The 24,464-nt window shown below is 56.9% G+C and overlaps 1 protein-coding gene across 1 annotated transcript; it reads right to left on the reverse strand.

Moving 5' to 3' along the window:
- Positions 1–8,198: 8,198 nt before the first annotated feature.
- Positions 8,199–23,177, reverse strand: RAP1GAP (RAP1 GTPase activating protein). The gene is made up of 24 exons (XM_083375907.1): positions 23,082–23,177; positions 20,920–20,955; positions 20,216–20,263; positions 19,736–19,774; positions 19,289–19,465; positions 17,917–18,020; positions 17,737–17,815; positions 17,399–17,452; positions 17,166–17,249; positions 16,362–16,462; positions 16,117–16,246; positions 15,842–15,997; positions 15,629–15,700; positions 15,251–15,337; positions 14,954–15,094; positions 14,528–14,659; positions 13,471–13,548; positions 11,918–12,027; positions 11,550–11,666; positions 11,335–11,455; positions 10,457–10,559; positions 10,172–10,275; positions 9,997–10,041; positions 8,199–9,652 (listed from the first exon to the last, which is right to left on the reverse strand). The coding sequence occupies exons 2-23, from the start codon at positions 20,935–20,937 to the stop codon at positions 10,033–10,035; spliced, it is 2,064 nt and encodes a 687-aa protein (XP_083232033.1). The 5' UTR covers positions 20,938–20,955; positions 23,082–23,177; the 3' UTR covers positions 8,199–9,652; positions 9,997–10,032.
- Between the last annotated feature and the right edge of the window lie 1,287 nt (positions 23,178–24,464).

Consider the following 24,464-nt stretch of genomic DNA (forward strand, 5'->3'; position numbering starts at 1 on the left):
GTCTCAGGTGGTCCCTCGCCTTATAAAACAGGGGTGGGGGATTGGATCCTGCTTAGGCCCTCTGCAGGGGAGGGGAGGGGTTGAGACAGAGAAGTGATCTCCTGTTGGTGCTTTTTTTTTTTGCTGCACTCATCCCAAAGCATCAACGCTGAGATTCACCACAAAGGCAGAACAAAGCGAAACCGGTTAGTCCCTCGTCGTTTCCAGTGGGTGGGCTTCCTCACCTCCAGGTAAACAGCAATTTGCTCAGCCCCAGGTAGATTAAAGGGAAAAGCACTTAATCCGAACCGGCAACCCCGGCAGAGAAGGGGGAGGGCGGCTGTGGTGCGACGGATGTTCACCGTTCAAAGCACAAAGCACAAAATATTATCTTAAGCGGAGAGAGGGCGGCTGGCAAGGGTCACCGCACAGGGTGGCCTCTTGCTGGAAATCTCCTTGCATCACACACCACAAACCCTGTCGGCAAAAAAAAAAAAAAGAAAGAAAAAAGAAAGCAAGGAAGGGAAAAAAAAGAAGAAGATAATGGTAGGAACAAATTGTTTACAGCTTGGGTTGACTCAAAAGGTTCTTCTCATCCCCGGTTGCGGGCAAGTCGGACAGTTCTGACGATGCCGGATCCGTTTTTCCCCCCCTCCGACGGTTCCCAGGGTGGCCTGGAAGACTCAGGCAGCCCCCCCCTCACACACACACACACTTTCCCCCCTCCCCGCTTCGTTTGGGATTTTTTCCCACTAACTTTGAAGGGATCAAGTTCAGATGGCAACAGAGGGGGGAACTTTTGCTGATGAGCGCGGAGAGGCAATCTTCCCTGGCAGAGCAAAAGGCCCAGCACAATGGCCTTTTGTCCTTTGCCTCCCCTCTTCGGCCAACTTTTATCAGAAAATAAGAGTCTTCCTCAGCTTGGGAAAGCCAGCCTCCACGCCAAGAAGGCCTCGTGCGTCCATGACTGGCTTTGCCTATCTCGACTGGCTTCCTCTAAGACGTCACCCCTTTTGTTTGGGACAGAGGGAGCAGAGGCCTGCACACCCCATTTGAAAGATTATTCCAAGGACATCGGTCCTCTGCCAGATCGTTCCGCCCCCCCCCCGCCCAAAAAAAGAACAAAAACGCAGAGGATCTGCGCTCTCTCCCACACCCACCATGCTTACTCCTGGATTGCTCCCGTCCCAAAGGATATCTCCAAGCTGGCTCACATTCTTCGCAGAATCCGGGCCAACCTCTTCGGGCGTCGTTGAATCAGGGAATTAAGACGAGTCCCAAAGATGCTTTTTTCCGCCGGGCAAGTGGACTTCCGTTGCGTTTCTCTTTGAAGACGTGTCCCTTCTCCTCCAAGATGCTTCTTCAGCGTCTTGGGACAAGAAGCGAAATGTCGTCCAAGAAAAACAAGGAAGTCCGGTTACTTCGTTTAAAATCGCCCCAGACAACGAGAAGTGTTGTCTGCATGGATGAATCTTGGAGGGAAAGAATGAGTAAACGAGGGCCGGGAATCCGGTGGATCAAGTTCCCCACTAAGGTTTGGGGATCAAAGAAAGTTCCCAGAGTCAGGTGTGGGGCTGGCGACGCAAGAGATGCTGGGTGAGAAGAAGGCAGGAGAAACCCAGGTCTGTCCCCCCCCCCCAGTCCCCAAGGTGGAATGACCACGCCAAAATTCAATGGAAGAAATTTTTTGGCCAGCTCGCCAGCCCACACACGGTCCCAGTGGGACCTGGCCACGGATGACCTCTTCTCCCGGGATGACCCCAGATGGAAAAAAAAACGAAGCAGCTGAGAATCTGGAACAAACGCAGCAGCTCCGCTCTTTGCAGAAGCCAAAAGTCTGGAAAAGTTTTCGACTTCTAGGGAGGATCACGGACCCGGTCAAAAGGCCTTTCCGCCAGGAGCCCACCGTCAAAGGGGGACCCTCAATAAAGCCGCCTCGCTGGAGAGAGTCTGTTTCCAAAGATAGCAAGAATTTATTTTTTTTTTCCTCCAGAAATAGCAAGACGGGGAAACTGGGGGGGGCTTTCTTTATAGAGGAGCAGCTGTATAAAAGCCGCCGAAAAGAAATAAAGAACACAGGCAGTCCTCAATTCACGACCACAGCAGAGGCCAAACTTCCTGTTGCTAGGTGAAATATTCGTGGAGTTCGGCCCCATTTTACGACTTTTTTTTTTTGCGCCACACTTGTTAAGCAAATCACTGCCGTTGTTAGTCACAACGGTTGCAAAGTAAATTTGGCTTCCCCTCTGGCTCAAGTGACACCCCCCCCCCCGGGACACTGCAACCGTCATAAATACGAGTCAGTTGCCAAGCGCCTGAATTTTGATCATGACACCATGGGGACGCGGCAATGGTCGTAAGTGTGAAAACAGTCACAAGTCACTTTTTTTGGGGTGCTGTTGTAACTTCAAACAGCCATTAAATAAACTGTTATAAATTGAGGAGTATATGTACAGTAAAAATATACTAGACTAGACTAGACTAAACTAATGAAGAATAGAATAGAATAGAATAGAATAGAATAGAATAGAATAGAATAGAATAGAATAGAATAGAATAGAATAGAATAGAATAGAATATGGAATGCAGAATAGAATAGAATAGAATAGAATAGAATAGAATAGAATAGAATAGAATAGAATAGAATGGAATAGAAGTTGGAAGGGACCTTGGTGGTCTTCTAGTCCAGCCCCCTGCTCAAGCAGGAGAACCTATATCATCTCAGACAAGTCACTGTCCAAGCCTCTTCTTAAAAATCTCCAGGGATGGAGCACCCACGATTTCTGGTGGCAAGCTGTTCCACTGGTTAATTGTCCTGACTGTCAGGAAGTTTCTCCTTAATTCCAGGTTGCTTCCCTCTTTGATCAGTTTCCAACCATTGTTTCTCGTCCCTCCCTCTGGTGCTTTGGTGAATAGTTTGACCCCCCTCTTCTTTGTGGCAGCCCCTCAAACACTGGAATACTGCTATCCTGTCGCCCATGTTTCTTCTTTTCTTTAGACTAGCCAAACCCAAGTCCCGCAGCCGTTCTTCATATTGTTTTAGTCTCCAGGCCTTTGATCATTTTACTACTGCTAAGTTTGTAAGCCGCCCTGAGTCTTCAGAGAAGGGCGGGATATAAATGGAATTAAAATTAAAATAAAATAAAATAAAATAAAAATACTATAATAATCAGGTACGTTTTGCAACGCAATGAAGAGAGAGAGATGTAGAGACAAGCTGGATTAATCTGAGAGGACCGTGAGCGCTGAAAGATCATCACAGGATAAAAAGTTAGGAATCCGATGGCGTCGGAAGGCATGGATTCATTTAATAAAGAAGACTAAACAGCAGGAAAAAAGACGAAGGATATGGAAGGAAAAAAAAAAAAACCCGGGTACATTCTTGAACAGCAAATCACAGAACCCAAAGTCTACATTTGGCTTTCAAGTCCAGAAGGAAAAAAAGCTTTTAAAAGCCGCTAGCCAACATCCAGTTATGTTGCATTAGACCATGGCAGCACTTCAAGAAACCTAAGAATTTGGGAACCAAAAGTTGTGGAGAGGGGTGGGGTGGGGTGGGAATTGGAAGAGAATAATATTCAAAATTGCTTAGTTGATGTTTTGAAAAAACGAACCACCAAAACAACACGTTGGGGTTTTTTTTTTCCCCCCCCCCGACCATTGAAGATAAAAAACACCATAACCAGGATCAAAGAGATTGGGATCAGCTTTGATTTTTTTTTGGGGGGTGGGGGTGTAGTTGCAGGGTCCCTGGTGAATTTTGAGCAGAGGGACCCCCCGGGAGAGGCCCATAAAAGCGACCGGGTGCGAAGAGGTTAATTCTCTTGAGAATATCTCTTTTTTTTCCCCCCCCCAATCTGATGGAATTTTTTTGCTTTGGAACAAACACAAAACAGTTGTGGCGAGCAGAAAAATGCAGTTTCGCATTATCTCTGGCTTGCGTTACCCCAAATGCGGTTTTCTGCTGTCTGTGTGTCCCCCGCCTCCCTATTTTGGCTAATGCTGGTGGGAGATGGTCCAAGAACAAACATTGAGGGGGGGAAATGCTGCCAGCCCAGCCCAACCCTGATGGAGGAGGAAGAGGAGCTGTGGCCCTGGGGGAGACTGTTGGGGAGACCCATGTGGCACCCCCTGGTACCCCAGGAAATGGCTGTGGTGCCAGCAGCCCCAGAAAGCAGAGAGAGACCTTCCAGAGGCCGGATTGCGCTTCCCACATCAGCCCAGGGCAGGGGTAGGCAACCTTGGCTCTTTGATGACTGGTGGACTTCAACTCCCAGAATTCCTGAGCCAGCCAAGCTGAGGGGAAAGGGAGAGGTTTCCATGCTGAGCCCTGCAGGCTCAGGAATTCTGGGAGTTGAAGTCCACAGAGTCATCAAAGAGCCAAGGTTGCCTACCCCTGGTATAGGGTTTCCTGCCTGAGCAGGGGGTTGGACTAGATGACCTCCAAGGTCCCTTCTAACTGTGTTATTCTGAGGCCTGGGGGTTTATTACACAGAGGCCCATGTGATTCCTCTGGGCCAGGGCTAGGCAACCTTGGCTCTTTTATGACTCGTGGACTACAACTCCCAGAATTCCTGAGCCAGCATGGGGGAACTATGGCCCCCTCATGACTCGTGGACTACAACTCCCAGAATTCCTGAGCCAACATGGGGGGAACTATGGCCCCTTCATGACTCGTGGACTACAACTCCTAGAATACCTGAGCCCGCATGAGGGAACTTTGGCCCCTTCATGACTCGAGGACTTCAACTCCCAGAATTCCTGAGCCAGCATGGGGGAACTATGGTCCCCTTCATGACTTGTGGACTTCAACTCCCAGAATTCTGGAGCCAGCATGGCTCAGTGTGGAAACCTCTCCCTTTCCCCTCAGCGTGGCTGGCTCAGGAATTCTGGGAGTTGAAGTCCACGAGCCATAAAAGAGCCAAGCTTGCCTATCCCTGGCCCATGGGAATCACATGGGGGCTCTCTGTAACAACCCCCCCCCCAGGCCTTAGAATAACACAGTTGGAAGGGACCTTGGAGGTCTTCTAGTCCAACCCTCCCTCTGCGCAGGCAGAAAACCCTGTACAGGCAGCCCTTGAGTTACGACGGCTCACTGATTTGTTAAGTGGGCCTTGCCCCATTTTACGACCTTTCCTGCCACCGTTGTTAAGCAGGTTCGCTGCGGCTGCTGGGTTAGCAACACGGTTTCTAAGTGAGCCCGGCTTACCTGTCGTCTTTGCTTCTCAGAAGGCGAATCACGTGACACACAGAAACACACACACACACACACAGCCCGCCTGGGACGCCGCGAACCGTCACGAGTACGAGTCAGCGGCCGAGGGTCCGCATTTGGATCCCGCGAGCGTGGGAGGGGGGGAACGCTGCCGCGGCCGTGAAAAACGGCCCTCCGCCTCTCTTTTTCCGTGCCGCCGCAATGGTCACTAAACGATTCCGTTGTAAGCCGAGGACTCCCTGTGTCATAAAACGGCAGGGGCTCCGTAACTCGCTCGACCCGCACAGCGTGCACACAAAAGGCAGGTCCAAGAAGCACTTTCGGCCACCGGTGAGGGGAGCTGCGGCCGCCCGGGTCAAGCTGCGGCCTCTGGGCCTGGTTGGTCAGTCAGCCGAGGGGCTGCTGGTCCATCCCTCGGGGAGGCCCGAGAGACCCCCTGACGCCAAGGGGGGAAACTCGCCTGGCCCTTTGGCCTCGCAGGAGGACAGAGAAGGCGGCTCTGGGGCTGCCCTCAGGCCCTAACTGACCCTAACCCAGGGGTAGGCAACCTTGGCTCTTTTAGGACTCATGGACTTCAACTCCCAGAATTCCTGAGCCAGCACAGCTGGCTCAGGAATTCTGGGAGTTGAAGTCCTCGAGTCCTAAAAGAGCCAAGGTTGCCTACCCCTGCCCTAACCCACCCAGGCGCCCCTCGCCTTCGCCTTGCGCACCTGAGGCCGAGGGACGGGCCGGCCGCTTGGGCGACCCTTGGGAGGGGAGGGGGTGCCGGGAGCCCTGTTTGCCCCCTTGGAGGGGTGGCGACCCCCCCACCCCGCCTTTCTTCCACGGCTTCTTTCTTTTTCTTTCTTTCTTCCTTCAGCAAAGTCCGCTTTGATTTATTGCGCGAAGGAGGATTCCCGTTCTGAAAAAATCCCAAACCTCCCGCCGGGGAGATTGATGGCTGCCGAGCTTTGGCCTCTTCTGCAGCAATTGCGGTTTTTCTCTGGAGGTTTTTTTTTTTCCCCCTCCCCACTTCCTTCCTTCCTAATACTCCCTAATTAGCCTCCCTAATTAGCCCGGGAGGAGGTTTTCCCAAGACTTTCCAGCAGGCCTACCAGATTCTGTAACCGCTTTGTTCCCCATTACGCCCGTCCGTCTGTTATACTGGGAAGATTCGGTTTTTCTCGCCCTGTACATGCATACATCCAAACTACAGATGGATGGATGTAGATAGAGATAGATAAATATATATTATATATCTATATCTATATATTTGTTTTCGTAGATTTTCACGGGTACAGGTATGCAGGTCTTGGCATATTCGGGTCTTTTCCCGTGTAAGATTGAGGGTGACTTGGTGACGTTTCGACCTCGTTGAAATGTCGCCAAGACACCCTCAATCTTACACGGGTAAAGACCCGAATACGCCAAGACCTACATAGATAGATAGATAGTTGTTTTCTGAGGTTTTCGCGGGTGTTTGTATGTAGATCTTTGGTCATTCGGGTTTTTCCCCACGTAGAATTGAAGGTATAAGCAACGTCGAAACATTGCTCTTATACCTTCAATTCTACGTGGGAAAAAACCCGAATGACCAAAGATCTACATAGATAGATAGATAGATAGATAGATATAGAGAGATAGATAAATAGCTTTTAGTGTCTTATTTTTTTTTACTGTGGGCACACTGGCACACATGAAAAATGAAATTTTTGTTGCTTGCTCTCCAGTGTACACATACATCACACATATAAACATGCTATATACATACACATATAAATACCTACACTCCTACATATAAATATTAATCACTGTCCATCTTGAATACTATTCTATCCTATCCTGCATTCCATATTCTATTCTGCATTCCATACTCTATTCCAGGGGTCTTCAAACTTGGCCCTTTTATGACTTGTGGACTTCAGCTCCCAGAATTCCTCAGCCAGCAATGCTGGCTGAGGAATTCTGGGAGCTGAAGTCCACAAGTCATAAAAGGGCCAAGTTTGAAGACCCCTGCTCTATTCTATTCTGCAGTTCTAATCTATTCTATTCTACTCTGCATTCCATATTCTAATCTATTCCATATTCTATTCTATATTCCATATTCTATTCTGCATTCCATGTTCTATTCTATTCTGCAGTTCTGCTCTATTCTATTCTGCATTCCATATTCTAATCTATTCCATATTCTATTCTACTCTGCATTCAGTTCGATTCTACTCTACTCTACTCCACCGTTACTATTTCTATATTCCATTCCATTCTAACCTACTCCTACTGTACTCTCTTCTCTTCCTCTCCTCTGTTCTAAGCCTCGTGCAGCACCAGAACAAGGCAATCAAGGCCCGCTTTCCTTCCTGCTTCCTTGGGGGCTGGGGAGCCCCTCCCGGGCCCCCACGCCGCACTCCAGCATGTACCGAAAGTCCCAGAACGGCTACGCAACCGAGACTGCCACTCACCGCAGTAGCCAACCGCCCTGCGAACAACGGCTTAGTGAATAAACCACGATGGGATGAACGAGAGAGGTGGACTTCCAACTCCCAGGATCCTGTAAGAAGCTGGATATTCTGGGAGTTGGAAGGCCACCATTTTGACGTCGCCAAAGTTGCACTGAAAACTTTGCTCTTCACCCTCCCCACCACGGCATCCTAAAAGCTCTTTTTCCAGAGGGACAGAAAGACCCCAAGTGGTTTTGTGGCTTGCATCCTTCCAAGCCTCTAAAAGGCTATCAGGTTTCTGTCTTCCTTCCCCTCCACCCCCAGATCTTCCCTTCCCTCCTCCGGAGGAACCTTAGAATTGGACCCGAACCGACTGGAGCTGTTTTAAGAATCTTCCCGCTGTTCGTGGCCTCCCCAACCAGAAGCCTTCCTCCGAACGGAACAGGAAAAATCACCTGGAGGTTTCCCCTTTTATTTTCCAGCCTGTATATCTTTAAAAAGCATTTTTACAAATAGATTCTTCTTACAATAGCGATAAATAGATTATATATATATATATATATATATATATATATATAGTTTTTTATACACAGGTCACTGGAAACACCGATACACGTCTTGGGAGTTTTAAATTAAACGCCATGTTTAAACATTGTTAAGTTCATGGATTTTGTGCATCTCATTTTAAAAAAAAAATAAAAATAAAAATTAAATAAAATTAAGCAACCAAAACGACCCAAAAAGGAAGGATGGATTTACGCAACAGAGAGAGAGAGAGAAAGACCCAGACATCACAGAATTAATATTTTCACATCATCAGAAGGATGTTTAAAATTAAACGTGGATGCCTGGGAATTGGGGGGAAACCTTTTCCCTGATCCAGACACCTGTGGAGCCAGTCAGGTGCATTACCCGCAAAGATGTGGTGCCCCCCCACCCCCCCAAAAATCCTGCAAAGCAAAGAGGGGGAGACTTTTGCAGTTTAGAGCCCAGCCAGAGCGTCAGGCTTTGCCCAGGCCGTGGGGGGGTGAAGGGGTGGCGGTGGCTGCCTTGGAACAGCCTGAACATCACCCCAGGGCACCCCCAGACCTGCCTGAGCCCCTCCACCCCCTAACTGAGCTGGGGCAAGATTGTCAAGGTTTCTTTGGGATGACCATCGGGGAAGGGAGAGACTGGGAACATCTCCCACCCAAGCTGCCCAAATTCCCTAGGATAAGAGGGAACACGGTTGCTGTGTGTCTCTGTGTGTGTGTGTGGGGGGGCAAAGCGGACAGGGAACGTGACAAGAGCGGAGGGCAGGAAAAGAAAGGAGTGTGCCAGCCGGGAAGGAGAGATAGATAGAGAGAGAGAGAGATAGAGAGAGAGAGAGAGAGAGAGAGAGAGAGAGAGAGAGATGCAGAAGGAGCCAGTTGGAGACCCAAAGCCGGAAGGAGCTGATCCAGACGCTGCCCCATAAAGGCCTCCGTCCGTGGGCCTCCTCCGTGGGCTGAAACAGAGTCCAGAGCACATGCAGCCGATGGGGATGCTCGGTTTTCCAGGGAAAAACAACATCTTGCAGGATGGAGCTGATCCTACCTAGCCCGCCTCTCGTCTTGCAGGGTGGCCCCTGGAAAGAGGGGGGGCTGCCGGCCCGTGCAATGGGGAAGCCAGGAAGAGGCCGAAGGTCCTCCCTCCCCCCCACCTTAGCCCCCACAGAGAGACCTGGGGTTCGAGGGGGGGGAAACAGCTGGGGAACAGGCACCCCCATCTCCTTCTGATTGTCCACCGCTTGACTCCGCAGGCTGGAGGGTTTTGGGGGGCGGGCGGGCGATGGAATTGGGGAGGGGGGGCGTCGTTGAGCACAGCTCATGGAAAGCGGGGTGGGAGAATCGAGGCCCAGAGCGTCCTGAGTGGGCCCGGAGCAATGCCATTCCCGCCGTGCCTTCCACCGCGACCGGGAGGAAGCCGCCAGAGGTGGCCGGAGGAGGAGGAGGTGGAGGTGGAGAAGCAGCTGCTTCAAAATGGAGAGTTGGAGAAGCAAAGTTTCGCTGGTGGAAGTCCTCTTGTGCCGAGAGAGAGGGAAAAAAAAACGTGGCTTCTCCGCCGTTGCCTCAGCTTGTGCTTCTTTGCCGTGAGCTGTCGGGGTGGGGGTGGGGGGTGGGGTAGGGGTTCGGGGAGGGCGGAAGAGAGGAGGGCAAAGGAAGCGTCACTCCCCCAGACTCACGATGGCCTGAAAAGTTGAAGGCGCCACCACGGAGGAGAAGGGAACCAGCACGCATAGGGAGGAACGCATAGGGAGGAACGGGAGTGATGGGGCAGGGGAGGACTTGCCAGGGGCTCGTGGGCGGGGTGGGGGTCCCCAGGGAAGATATCGGGGGGTGGGTGGGACAGACACCAGGGTCTGACCTGCTCAGGAGGCATATCCGCAAGACCGGTGGGAGGTTAACAGCTCTGGGGGAGGGGAGGGGAAAAAAAAAAGGAGGATTAAAACCACTGCACGGACCACGATTCCCCTCCCGACAGACCCTCCCCCTCCCAAGAAAAGGGACACCCCCTCCCCCAGCCCTCGGGGTGCCCTCACCAGGTGTGGGGGCTGCGGGTCCGAGTGTTCGAGCTGGATCTGGATCTCTGGGCAGGGGGGGTCCGTGGGCTTCCTGGGGTCCGGCTGGGGGGAGTGCGAAGGGCCTGGAAGGGGGGGGGAAGCACCAAGGCAACTGGGATTAAAAGCAGCCCTCCCTCCCTCGTGAGCAAAGGGGTCCCACACTAGGCAGTGTGTGTGTGTGTGTGTGTGTGTGTGTGTGTGTGTGTGTATCCAGGCCAGCCTCATGGGGGCGCTGCAAGGAGGGGGGGGGGGGCGGGGAGGTACCTGGAGAACTGCCCCCACTGGGCGTGCTGGTGCTGTCGTCCAGCCACGTGCTGTAGATGAAGGAATCCCGCTTGTGGGAAGGGGTCGAAGGGACGTGGCTCTCCTGGGGCAGAGAAAGCAGAGGGAAGGACTTGCCCAGAATCCAACTTTCCTCTGCCAAGTTCCTAGTCCACCGTGTTTAGAGCCTCGGATTGGGGAAGCCCTTCCTAGCCCCGCCCCCCCGAGAATCGGCTTCAAGTTAGGGGGAGTCGGGGAGAAAAAAAAAGGGGCTGAAATATGAAATATTTGAGCCGTTTCCGGCCACAAAGGCCCCCTTTTATGGCTGCCCACTGCTCCAGATACTCCAGGCGGCTTTCGTTCACTGAACGACAAGCCAGGATTGCCAAACCGTGGCCTGTCGGGGCTGACCACTTTCAACTAGCCTTGGTGGAGCAGTGGGCTAATGCCTCCTTAAGTAACACCAGCTGCCTGCCATTAGTGCAGGTTCGAGTCCCACCAGGCTCAAGGTTGACTCAGCCTTCCATCCTTCCCAGGTAGGTAAAATGAGGACCCAGATTGTTGGGGGCAATTAAGCTGACTTTGTAATAATGCCGCTTGGGGGGTGTGTGTGAAAGCCCTAATAAGCAGGCATATACATAGAATGAAGGCTACTGCTAAGCTTGTAAGCCGCCCTGAGTCTTCGGAGAAGGGCGGGATATAAATGGGATTAAAATAAAAATAAAATAAAATAAAAGGCCCCCGGGAGCCGCCGTCAGGAGAAACTCTCAAAGGCACTTTTTACGCCTCTGTCTGAATTCCCTCCTGGTATCTGTGCGCCAGCCCGCCTCCCTTCATCCCCCCCCACCCTGCTGCCACGCCCACCCCGGGCGCCACCTCACCCCGCTGGTGTCATCCCGGCTGCCTTCGGCGTCCTCCACCATGCTGCCGAAGCTACTGGCGCTGGAGGAGGAGCGGGAGGATTCAGGCCCGGCTTCTGGCTTTGGCATCACCGGATCTGGCCTACAAGGAGATGGAGAAGCAGAGTTAAAGGGATGCCGGGTGTCCAAAGCAAAGGAGATGCCCGGGAAGTGGTGGTGGGGAGGTTGGTGCCCACCTGTTCTTCGTGGTGGGCATCTCTGGCGAGCTCTGATTGGAGGAGTTTTCGGAGTGGGGCTCCTGGCCCGTGGTGTGGTTGTCATCGGGCGTCTTCGCGGTGCCCGTCGGGCTCTCCCTGCAGGACAGGTGGAGTTTCAGGATCAAGGCTGGGGGGTGGGGGTACCAGGGCCAGGGCCTTCCTCCAAAACCAGCTTGGTTTGAGGGCAATGGGCTTGACTTGGGCTCCGAGCCTGGGACGAGTCCGTTTGTTGCGGCTTTGAGTGCACGACGCACAATTGCGGCCTCAAGAAATCCCAGGTGAGCGCGTGAAGCTGGCCGGTGCGGGGCGGGGGAAGAAACCCACCCGCAGCCCCCACCCCAGCCCACCTTTTCTCCTGCACTTCCTGGATGTTCTCAATGCCGATGGCGCTGCTTCGCCGGGACCCGAACGGCCCGGACTTCTTCCGCGTCGGACTCTTTCCGGGGACAATCAGGGACTGCAAGAGACGGGGAGAGGGGTGGGTGTCATTAAGCAGAATGATTAAGCAGGAACAAGGAGAGACACTCCAGAGAATTGGGGAGGGGTCTCTGCTTTGGGAAACCCTGCCGATCGATCGGCAGGCACAAGCAAGCCGAGGGTGGGTGGGGTGGGGTGGTGGTACTTGAGAAAGGCCATCCCCAGCTCAACAACTGCACTAACCACCGTCGTCTTCACCGCGCGCTAATTCCAGGCGTTGCAAATAAATCTTTCCTAGCCATCACCTCCCCCCCTCCTTGGGGATTGCATCTGCTTGGGGTCCCCGGACAGCTACGGCATAGCCATGGGTACCCCCACGGCGTCCAGGGGCCAGACCCACATTGGGGCCACCCAAAGCTTACCTAGGATGCTGCAGAGCAGAGTCTGCGAAAACAGACAGGCAGCAGAGCGGGTGCGAACTCACACCGCCCCAACTGCCCAGATTAAACCCTTTGCAGCATGCCAAGGATTTACAAATGCTTCCCTGGAGAGGACGCCCCAGTGTGTGTGTGTGTGTGTGTGGGAGGCAGAGGTAGGAGGAGAAGCAAGCGGATGGGGAGGGGCAGTTTACAAAAATGGAGGCGTGAGCCAGGGAAGACCCCCCCCCTCCCCAGTGGGAAATTTAGTTTTATTGTTTAGTTTTATTGTATTTGTATACCGCCCTTCTCCCGAAGGACTCAGGGCGGTGAACAGGGCATACATAAAAATACAGGATACAAAAATTAAAAAGAATTAAATAGTAGCCCAGCTAAAACAGTCAATAACAATATAAAAAACCCCATTAAAATGGGTCTGTCTTCTCCTCCCAAGCCTCTGTCTGTCTTGTGAACGTGTTTTAAAAAAAAAATATATCCTGCAGAAGGACAAGGAAACTCCGGGGTCCCCAAAAGGGAGGAGGGAGGGGGAGGAAGGAACGCTTCCCGCCAGAGGGAGGGTCCAGGAACCCCCTGGAGGGGGTCCAACAGAAAGGCTGAAAGCACAAAGGTGCCCAGAGGGTCTTTCTTCCCTTCAAATGCGAAGGGTTGTAATCATCCCCAAAACGAGAGATCCAGAAGGAAACACATTCCCAGCAATTTCCCAGGTTTAGCAAGGATGCCCCGGGGGTGGGAGTGGGGGGTAGGAGGCTGTGTGGGGCATGCAATGGGGTGGGAAAGGGGCAGCGAGGGGGGGGGCTGGGGAAAAAAGGAAGAAAGAAAGAAAGAAAGAAAGAAAGAAAGAAAGAAAGAAAGAAAGAAAGAAAGAAAGAAAGAAAGAAAGAAAAGAGAGAGAAAAGAGCAGAGTGAGAGAAAGAGAGAGAAAGAAAAACAGAGAGAGAGAGAAAAGAGAGTGAGAGAGAGAGAGAGGAGAGAAAGAAAGAGAAAGAGAGAGAGAAAAAGGGAGGAGAGAGAGAGAGAGAGAGAGAATGAAGAAAAAGTCCAGCCACCTCTTCAATGGTTCCTATGCCTATCGCGCTGCCTCGGCGTCCGTACCTACTTGGCGTTTTTCCGGGCACAAGCAATGACTGGCAAGCGGGCAGAGCGTGAATAGGGTGGGGGGGGAGAAGGCAGAGGGGGAGAAAGGGGGGGGAACAAAGGAGGATGAGGAAGGGAGAGAGAGAGAGAGAGAGAGAAAGAAGTCATGCCAACACAATGGCGCTCAATTACCCACCGAGGGGGCCAGCCTCCCGGAAGGGCCAAGGCAGCCAGCGGGCATGGAGGGGGCATGAGAAGGCAGAGGAAGCTGCTGGGGCTGTGCCTGGGATGGGATGGGGGCGGCGGCGGGGGGGGGGGGGGCAAGCTGGGAGATGTTTTTGCCTGGGGTTAGGCAGCAGAAGCGATGCCCGAGATGGGGGTGCTGGGGCCTCTGCCACGCTCGCTGCCCCCTCTTGTTACAGCAGCCCAGATGCTCTCTGGCACCCACCAGGCGCCCCCCCACCCCACCCCAGCGATCCTGGGGTGGGGAGGGGAGGCAGGAGAGGGTGGGAGACGGCCCCCTTTTCCCGCTGGCTCCTGCCAGCCACGGTGAGAGACAGAACTGGGGGATGCTCCATACTCCTCGCCACCAGAGGAAGGGCAGGTGGGGATGTGCCTCCAGCAGGGCAGTGGGGGGTGAGGGTGGGGTGGGGGGGCTTCAGCCCACAAGACCACCCCTCCCTTCCAAGCCCTGCCCAATGGAGGGTCCCGCTCGCCCCTCTAGGCAGCCAACTCTCTCCCCTCCAGGCCAGGCTCCTACGGTGGGCCAAGGCTGCCACCCAGTGGCCACGCTGGGGCAGTGCACCCCAAGGAGGTACCCCTGACCAGGAGAAAACCGGGGTGGGTGGGTGGGTGGAGGGTGGGATGTGGGTCTTGCTCCCCCCACCCTCCTCGCCAACGCCCAACGCCACCCCCGTTGGGGTGGGGGGGGCCAAGCAAAGGCTAAGGTCACTGCAGAAGGCGCTGGAAGGACTGGGTGGGAGGGGGGGGAGGGCTCCGGAGGTGGGCCAGCGGGGGAGGGGCACTCACTAGGCCGGTGGCTTTGGCGATGTCGGGACTGGGGTGGCCAAAGCTGCCACTCTGGCTGGTGGTGACGGTGTTCTGCCTCTTGCTGTTGAGACCCACGGCGTCCATCGATTGGCTGCGGCTGCGGATCACCCGCTGGAAGGGAAGGCCGGCCCGCCCTCAGCCACCCTCGCCCTCCCCGGAAGGGGCCAAAGCGGGCAGCAGGGCTCTCTTAAGGGGGTGGGGGGGTGGGTGGGGGCTGGCCGCTGGCGGTCCGAGGAGCAAAGACCCCGGGAAGCCCACTGCCTGCCCAGGGGAGGGGTCCCGCAAACACTTGAGGGGGGCTGCAGCCCCCCAAGCTGGGAAGGAGAAGGCAGAGGGAGGCAAGAGCTGGGGAGGCTGCAAAGGGGCCGGAGAGGCAGGGAAATCCACAAGGTGACCCCCCCTCACCTTGAAGGACTCGAAGAAGCTGCTGCCGCCCCCCCCGCCGTTCTCCATCTTGTCCTCCTCGCCCCCCAGGCCCATCATGGACTGGCTGTTCAGGTGCAGCTCTTCGTACAGCGTCTCCAGCAAAGCCGCCCGGGTGCGCTCCTGCGGCGACAAGCAGGCCCCCTCCCCCTTGAGCCCAGAGACCGCGGGAGGGTCAGCCAGGGAAAGGGAGGGGCGCACGGAGGAGGACCGGGGCGCCCCCAGCTTGCAAAACGGGCTCGCAGCCAGAGAGGCTCGGTGGCCCCCCCGGAAACTCACTTCCAGTTTGGCAAACTTTTCCGCTTTGTAGCAGGCGTATTCGGCGTTGATCAGCTTGGTCAAAAGGAACGCCTGGAAGTCTGGCCCCTGCGGGGAGAAATGGGGGTGGGGGGGCTTTGCAAGGCTTGGTTTGGCTGGGTGACACCCCCCCCACACACCCCAAGATTTCGCACAGGACTCTGACCAGCAACAGGACTGTCCTGTATCAACCCCCAGACCCAGCTGAGCATTGCCTGCCCACCCAGGGTCTCTCGCCCCTCGGGGAAGCAGTGTGTGTGTGTGTGTGTGGGAGAGCTGTGCCCGGTGCTGCAGACCCCACCCCACCCCGAATGCCCTGAAAGTGGGGGGGCAGGCCTGGAAGGAAGGAGACGCGCTCACCTTCTGGAAAATGGCGGGGTTGGGCAGCGGGGGCCCGAAGAAGGGGACGTCGTCCCGGGCGGTGACGGAGACCTGCAAGGGACAAGGCGAGCCGCTGGCATGGGCACTAAGGGGGCTGCCCCCTCTCGGCCGGACCCGGGACCCCATTCGAGCGGCTCTCACCCACCCCACCCCTGCCAGCCCTCCCCCTCCCTCCCCCCCCCAGGGGGTCACCTTGTAGAGAGTCTTTTCCGAACAGGCGTTCTCGGCCTGCACCACCACGTAGGCGTGCAGGAAGTTGGAGGCAATCATGTCCGGCACGAAGGGGGTGTTCTCGTCCTGGAAGATGATGGCCACGATATCGTTGCCGATGTGGCGCTTCCGCTGCAGCTGGGGGAGAGGGGAGAAGAGGGTCAAGCCCCCACCGGCTGAGTGGAGCGTGGAGACGAGGAAGGGGTGTGTGTGTGTGTGTGTGTGTGTGTGTGTGTGTCCGTCCCTGGCCGTCTTACCTGCTGCGCGTCCCCTTCGGTGTAGGGCAGCTTGGTGGAGACGTGGAACATGATCTCCTTGCTCCGGAATTTGCAGTAGACGGACTCGGTCCCCGTCTGGCCGTGGGTCACGTCCAGGCCTCCCCGGAACCTGCGCAGGCCCCAGAGAAAGAAGCCTCAGGCTGAGCCCTGGGGGGGGGGATTTTGCTGGGGAGGGGGCAGCTTGCACGCACACACACACACACACACACAGCGGCCGCACTCACCCCTTAAAGTCCTGCAGCTGGATCTTCTGGCCCAAGAACTCTAAGAATTCCTCCAAGGCCGGACTCTCCTCCGTGATGCCGAATAGTTCCTCTTCTGACGTCTGCGGGGAAAGGGTGTGTGTTTGTGTGTGTGTGTGTGTGTGTGTGTGTGTGTGTGTGTGTGTGTGTGCCCGGGCAGCCGACGGGGGGGGGCACAGAGGGAGGTCTGGCTCAGGGGCAAAGGCTGCAAGCCCCCTGCCGGATTCCCCACATCAGTGGTGGCAGGCAGGGCATCCCGTCTGGTCCAGGCCAGCTGCATGGGTGGGATGGAAGGCCGGGGGGGGGGGGGGACAGACACCCCCCTCTCCTCCTTGCCTGGGGCTCCTTGGCATCTGAAGCCCTTGGGGTGCAGCAAAGAGAGGGGGCGAGCGGGGGAGGATCCCTTGGCGAGCTTTCCCCTCCAAGGGCCCAGCCCTGGGGCTCTTCGAACCCCAGCCCTCTTTAGGACTCGGTGGACTACAACTCCCAGAATCCCTCAGCCAGGCTGAGGAATTCTGGGAGTTGGAAGTCCACCGAGTCCTAAAGAGGGCCGGGGTTCGAAGAGCCCCAGGGCCCAGCCGGGAAGGGCCGAAGGAGCCGTGCTTCCAGAGAAAACGGCACAAAAGGGGTGTGTGTGTGTGTGGTGTCTCGGCACAGTGTCCGGAAGCCCCCCCCACCCCTCTATTCCCTCCCCCAGCCTGCTCAAAGGCTCCTGCCCCCCCCTTCGCCATCCAAGGGCTTCCCGCGGCCTCACCTGCTCCCTCCGGGCACGAGGCGCAGACCCACCTGGCCAAGTTTTTGGTAAATCACCCCGAATTTGAAGTTATTGCTGATGACGTGTTCGTCGAAGGTGACGATCAGGCGGGAGGCCTGGGTGGGGTGGGGGGTGGGAAAAGCAAAGCAGGGGTGGGGGGGAGTGTTGGAGAGAGCGGAAGAGGGCTTGGGAGGTGGGGAAGGGTCTTCCTCCCTCCTCCTCCTCCTCCTCCCCTCCCCCTCGATTCACGGCCCCCCACCCCTACCTTGGGATACAGCACAGGGTAGAAGCGGTCAACGTTCACGTCTTCGCAGACCAGCTGCGGCCGAGGAGAGAAGAGGCCGCGTGAATCGAGCTGACCCCCCCTCTTCTGCACAGTGGGGAGACCCTCCCTAAGACCCCCCACCCACCCCAGTTTTGGTGACCGAGACACCTCCTTCTGCCCTCACACCCACCCTGCGGCCATCTCCCACGGGCTCCAGGCGACCTGGTTGGGTCAAGCTGCCAGGAGGAGGAGGAGGCCGAACCCCGCGGCCGACCCCGGTTCCCTTGCGGGAAGAGAAAGTTTTTTGGGGGGTTTGTCTCCCCAGCGCCCCAACTTGCCTTGGCCATCTGGACCACGTTGGGGAACTCGGTCAGGCAGGAAATGGGGATGACGTCGTGATAGGACCGGCTCTTGGTGCTGCGGGGTGGGAGGAAGAGGAGAGTCAGGGCCAAGCGGCGGGAAGAGAGAAGGGGGGGGGGTCCCAGCCCCACCGCAGGAGGCGCGCCCCCCCAATTTACCGCAGGAGGAGGCGCAGATGCTCCTGGTCCCCGATCACGTCGTACTTGAGCGAGAAAACCAGGTGTCCCAGCGCCGCGTCCACCGAGTAGTAATTGAAGTGCTCCTGAGCAGACAAGGAGCCGGAAAGGGAGGTTAAACGAGGCCTACTGCTCCCGGCCTTGGAGGCTCTACAACATTACGGCCACGGAAAGCCACAAATCTGACAAAATTCCTTTTTTTTTCCCCTTTACAACTGTCTCGCTTTGAATGAGGTCTTCTCCCAAGAACACACACACACACACAGACACAGACACAGACACAGACACATGGCCTCAGTTGCACCCTAACCCCCGCTGGTCCAAAGTGACCCCCCCACCTCTCACCCCAATTCCCTTTCATCCCTCTGCAAGGCCTCCGCCCGAAGGGGCTGAAGTTGGGGGGATCCTTCTGCCCCCCCCCATGCTGCTTTCCTTCGAAAGCCAGGGCAGGTGGGGAGAATGGGGGGGGTCCACCCGGTCCTGCCCCACCCAGCGGGGGCAAAGTGCGGCCCCTCCCTGCCTACCGCGGCGGCCCCACCCAGAAGGCACACAGCTGGCTGCTTCCTGGAAAGCAGCCGGGCGGTTTCTCCGGGTGGGGGAAGGCCTCCAGTGACGCCACGCGGGGGGTCCACCCCCCCAAAAAAACCCACCCCTGCAGCACCCCTCTTTTTTGTGCCCTTCTCGGATATCCCACCCCCCTTCCCTCTTGCGTGCCGAACAGCATCCGGGGCAAAGCCAGAGCAGGGAGTGGGGTGGGCAGAGGGAGGCAGCCCTGCCATTTTGGGGGGTGGGGTGGGGGGGTCCCCACGGAGCCCTCCCTCCCCCCCCCGCAGGGAAGGACAGGAACAGCTCATCCTCCAGGTTAGCTCCGACTCCATTGCTTATATTTTTGTATTTTTATATATTTGCCCTGTTCACCGCCCTGAGTCCTTCGGGAGAAGGGCGGTATATAAATAAAATTATTATTATTATTATTATTATTATTATTATTATTATTATTATTATTATTATTATTATTATTATTATTATTCCTCACATTCCTCCCCCAGGCGAAGGCAGAGCGGGAAGCCTGGGTAGAGGCAGTCCCGATGCTTCTGTGCACCCCGGCTTTGGAAGGCAGCCCCCCAAAAGAGTGGGGAGGCTGGGGATGACCCCCCACACACACAAACACACACACACACACACCCCTTGGGGTCTACCAAAACATCCCCTCCAGGTCGAAAGAGGAAAGAGGCTGGCCGGGCAGAGCAGCCTCTTGGCGGGGGTCCCAGTGGGGCTATGAGGGGGTGGTCTTCCCCTTCCCAAGCCCCCCCTTCCTCCCTCCCTCCCCAGCCCCGGGCGGGAGGGGGCTGACCTTGCCCAGGAAGTGCTTCCGGTAGACCCTGGCCAGGTGGTTGCATTCCAGCTTGACCTTACAGCTGGGCGAGGGGATTTCGGGAAGATCCGCCAGCTCGTGGTTGGTCCCCTCGATCCAGTAGCCCCCAAACTGGGGGAGCAAGATGAGGGGGAAAGGAGCCTCTCGGCCCAGAACCTGCAGAAGGGGGAAACGGTAGGTGGGTGGGTGGGTAGGTGGGGGACGATTCGAACCTTAGACAGGCAGGCAGGGAGGGAGGGAGGCACCCCGCCTCGCCCACCCCACCCCCTGCCTAGAGACAAGGGAAGGCCACAGGACGGGTTTTTCTCCCCCCCCCGCCTAAAAAGGGGAACCCAGGAGGGCAAAGCATCCTCCCCGCCGCTCTTGAGGTAGACTGCTCCTAAACCAGGAGGCTCCTTTGCGTCGGATGGCCTCGCTCTTCCTTACCTCGTGGACGCTGGGATAAGGGATGTAATCTTCTTCCGTCTGCAAAGAAGAAGCAAAACAAAACACAAAAGGCCCTTGTGTGTCAATGCACAAACACACACACACACAAACGCACACACGCACCTCCGCTTCGTTCCCCCCACTTGAAGCAGTTTGCAAAGTTTGGAAGAGCATCTGTGTGGGCTGCAGACCCCCCCCCTACCCACCCCCCATCCCTGCACTGGACGGGAGACCAGGGCACAGCCCATAATGGGCGAGGAAGAGGCTGACACACACACACACAGACACACACACACACAGACACACAGAGTTTCACAGGGCGTAAAAGGGGCAGAGAGAGAGAAATTCAACTTTCAGGCTGGCAAGATTCCGTCAAAGTAGCTTGGCAAGGCGGTCGAAGGAGCTCCACCGGTGGGCTTTCCGCCTGGGGTGGCCCCCTCCCGACGGAGCGCCCTCCCTGCGGAGGGGCAGAGCGCCTACCTTGAGGGGAGGGGGGAAGGCACAGCGCTGTTCGTCCATCCGGTTTCCCTGGGGGGGGGGGAAGGAGGGAGGAAAGAGACCAGCCCCAGAGTCAACAGCCTGCCTGGGCCGGCCGCCAGCTGTGCCCGGGCAGAGGGCATGGCGGCACGGAGATCCTGCTTGGCACAGGTCGGCTCGGGCACACGGTGGGACGGAGGGGGAGGGGAGGGGAAAAGCGCGGGTCCGGCTGCTGCTCCTCGGTTAAGGCGCAACCCGGGACCAGGCGGGCCCCAGATGTGGCCACCAACCAGCCACGGGGACCCCGACCGGGTTGGCACCTTGCAAAGCCTGGCTCTCTTTCAAAGCAACCCCCCCCCCCCGCATCCCTGTGCTAGCTGAGGGTTATGGATCCTGCAATGCCCCCACCCCAGAAGAGCCCTGGGGGAGAAAGGCGGGGGTGTGTGTGTGGATGATGAGCGCAGCAAGGGAAGGGCACCTCTGAGCATGCAAAGAGCACGATTCTCATCCCCCAATGCCCTGAAGGGGGGTGGTGGTGGAGGAGGGAACATCGCTCCCTTCCGTACCTGCCCATCCTTCTCCAGTTCCCCCCACCCACCCAATCTCACCCTTGTTCTCCAAAGGGGTCTCTCTCGGATGGAAACCCCCCCCCCACGGCCCCCAAGAGCGCCCACCCACCCACCCAAAGAGGCTCAGGCTTCGCTCACCTGCATCTTTTCGATCATCGCAAACAATTCGGTGTTCTGCGGGGAGAGAGAGAGAAGGGGGCAGGCTGGGGTGGGGAGGGTCCGGAAGGCGCCCGGAGAAGACCCTGAACGTAGGGGAGGGAGGGTCACCCCCCCTCCCACCCTACCCCCGTTTGCCAGAAGAGGCACAAAGGCCCAGCCGCAAAGAGGAACGCTTGTGCCGGACCCCCCCCTCTCTCTGCGGGCCAAGGGGGGAGGCAAAGCACGAGGTCAGCGAGGGAGGGGGGGGGGAAAGCCCAGGAGGTCGAGACCCCCACAGCCCAGGATTCTCCATGATTCTCCCCTCGGCTTCCCCCCCTACCGCCCGCCCTCCTTCCCCCCCACCCCCACGACGACCCCAGGCTGGAGAACCCCCCCTCCATCTACTCACGCTCCAGCCTACATCCCGGCCAGCCCCCCTCCATTGGGGGGGCTCTGCAGGGGGATCCGCCATTGGCTCTCCTCTCCTTACACAGGGTGGGTCGGATCACATCCTGCTCCCCACACGCTGCAGGGGAGGGAGGGGGGGAGGGAGGGAGGGAGGGAGGGAGGGAGGGAGGAGCACCACCTCCGCCAGGTCGGTCCTTCCTCTGAGCGGAGGGAGGGGCGAGGTGCCCGCCAGGCACACACACACACACACACACACACACACACACACACACACACACGCCTGGCATCTCCCCGTCCGGCTATTGGGTTCCAGCCAGGTGGCCGGGCCTGGAGGAGGCAGGTCTTCCTGGGGGGGGTGGGTGGCGAGGAGGGGGGTGGAAGAGGGTCACCATGGCGACTGGCCGCCCCTGGATGGGATGAATGAAGAGGGACCAGATCCTTCCAGGAAACAGAAGCAGAAATTCTGGTGGTGGTGATGATGATGATGATATTTCCCCCCCAAACACACACACACACAAACATGGAAGGGAGCCCACAGGAGGAGCAGCCCCTGCCCCCCCCCAGGAAACTGGAAAAGGAGGGGGGAGCTGCAGCCACAGGGGTGGGGGCCGCAGCTGAGCCCCCACCCCTCATAACGGCCGCTGAATTCAAGGGGACGAAAGGAGTTTCCTTTACCTGGCTTCTCTTGAGGGGGGGGGTCTCTCCGCCCACCGTTCTGCCTCCTTTCCTACACTCCAAGTGTTACACCAAGCACCCAACTTTATGGGGTGGGGGGGTTCAGCAGGCTTTTCGGGAAGCATCCGTCAGGGGGTGCGCTTGGCCGGGGGGGGGGAGCTAAGAGGGGACGGCGTCCGTGTGAGAAATCAGAGGAGGGGGCTGGCTTCTGTCCGTCTGTCCGTCCTGGCTAGGCCACCCAGGTAGAAGAGCTGATCTACCGGGATCTGCAGGGATCCAGTGGCAGGCGGGCACGTTGCCCTGCCCACCCTGCTCGCCCTCCCTCCCTCTCGCGGTGGGCATCCTCCGAGAGCAGTTGCCCAGCAAGGACCCCCAAACCTTCCCCACTCGCCAGCACATCCGCTTCCCAAATGCCCGGTGTCCCCTCCCCCCAAAAAAGTCTGCCCAGTCCCAGATCCTACAAGAGGAAGGGGTGGGGGGAGGGAAGCAGGGAAGGGCTGACCCCTCCCCACCACCACCACCACCCAAGCCTTTTCATCTGGAGAAGATTGGCTGGCCATCCCCTTCCTGAGGCAGGCTGTTCCGCTGGCTCCGGCCACCAGGAAATGTTTATTTATTTTTATTTATTTTAACTTGGTTTTTTAACTTTTGTATTTTGGGTTTTTAATTACCCTGTAAACCGCCCTGGGTCCTCCGGGAAAGGGGGGTATATAAATGTAATAAAATAAAATAAATAAATAAATAAATAAATAATTTAATGCCTCCAGGCGCCCTCCCCAGTGGACCAATGGAGGACCTGCCCCCCCCGAACCTCAAGAGGCAGGAGGCCTACCCTGCAGGGGTGGTAGGAAGCTAAGAGTGGTTGCGAGTCTCCCTCGGCTCAGCTTGCAGAAAGCCCGGCCCCCCATTGACGCTTGGGAGGGGGACCATGGAGGCGACTTCCCACAGCCCCCCCCCCACACACACATTCCAGCTCTGGGGCGTTTTTTAGGACACAGACTTTCGGGAATGTGGGCGGGAAGCCACAGCTGCCCCCAGTGCGCCCCCGCATCCCCGCCCATGCAGCCCCCTACCCTTACCTTGGGATGGAGAAATGTGGGGTGCGAAGGGGGAGAAATTCTTCTGGGCAGTTCTAGGGGTCCGCTGGAGGAGGAGGAGTGGGGCAGCCCATCATTTTTCCTGGGGGGGGGGACAAGAAAAGACAAGGTCGCAGGAAAAGATCCCTTAATCCTTTATTTGGTGTGTATGGGGGGGGCTATTGACGTCCCCTGGCCCTTCCTTTGGTCTGCAGGGGAAATTTAATGCAGGGGAGGCGGTTGGGGGCCAGAAAGAGCCCCCCCACACTCAGCCGGGACCCACACAGTTAGCTAACTGGGGGGGGGTCTTCCTTTGGGCAAAGAATCCCCCTTTGTGCCTCTGGCAGCCAGCCCTCCCCCTCAGCTCCCCATGGCCGGCAGAGACCCCTCCCCAGCCAGCCCCCTCCTCCCCATCCCTCCAGGTAACCCTGGCAACGGGAGGCAGAGGCCACGGGCGAGCCCCGGAAGACACTCGGCGTATGCTCAGAGGCTCCACGCTCAGGTGGGACGGGGCCCACCTGGCGGAGGCGGCCGGAAAGGAGCAACCGAGAGCGAGCAGGCCGGGCCTGTCCATAAAGTTTCCATAGCAACCAGATACCAGTAATTGATTGGCAATTATTCCCCGGGAATCGTGCCACGCTGGTGACAAACTGTGTGCCATCTGAAGGCGCCTGCGCAGAGGACGGGGGTGTGGGGGTGTGGGGGGGTTAATATGGCTGTCACGGCAGCTGGCGCCTCCCACCCCGGGGCCCCCTGGCGCTTCTAACGCATAGGGATGCTCCGGGCACGGGGAGGGGGGCTCCCTCCCGGCCCCCAGAAGGGTCTGAATGTGGCCCCTGGCAGGAAGACCCCCCCACCCACCCCCCACCTATGAGGATGGGGGTCCGAGTGTTGCAGCTCTGCTCTCCCCTCTCCCCAACCAGGGCACCCCTGCAAAAAAAGAGGGGCAGATGTAGGGGGAAAAAAATTCCCCCAGCCCAAAAGGGGTCAGGCATTCCCACAGGCGGCCACCAGAGGGCGATCCCTCCTCGCCCCGCCCCCCCAAAAAGAAGTGGGCGGGGCCTGACCCTAACAGCTGAGATGCAGCTTGGATTTGGGGCCCTCCTCCTTTGAAAGGGGTCTTCTAAGGCCTGAAACACCCACACCCCCCCAAGCCTGGGGGAGTCGGGGTCACTGAAAGAATGAATGAGGTGCAATACCACCTTAGCACCAATGGGCGGCGATAGGAGGACATTAGCTTGAGCAGGGGGCTGGACTAGAAGACCTCCAAGGTCCCTTCCAGATCAGATTCTATTCTATTCTATTCTATTCTATTCCCTCTTTATGTCATTCTATTCTATTCTCATCACATTTCTGTATTTCTATTCTATTCTATTCTATTCTATT

The sequence above is a fragment of the Vipera ursinii genome, assembly GCF_947247035.1.
Source record: "Vipera ursinii genome assembly, chromosome: 17".
NCBI lineage: Eukaryota > Metazoa > Chordata > Lepidosauria > Squamata > Viperidae > Vipera > Vipera ursinii.

Bases quoted from the DNA above. Each gene is read 5' to 3' on its own strand.
- RAP1GAP (XM_083375907.1), bottom strand. The intron at 14,660-14,953 runs GTGAGGGGGGGT...CTTCCCTTCCAG, and splicing joins GCTTCTTCGAGTCCTTCAAG to CGGGTGATCCGCAGCCGCAG. The intron at 10,276-10,456 runs GTACCTCCCCGC...CCCCCCTTCCAG, and splicing joins CAGTGGGGGCAGTTCTCCAG to GCCCTTCGCACTCCCCCCAG.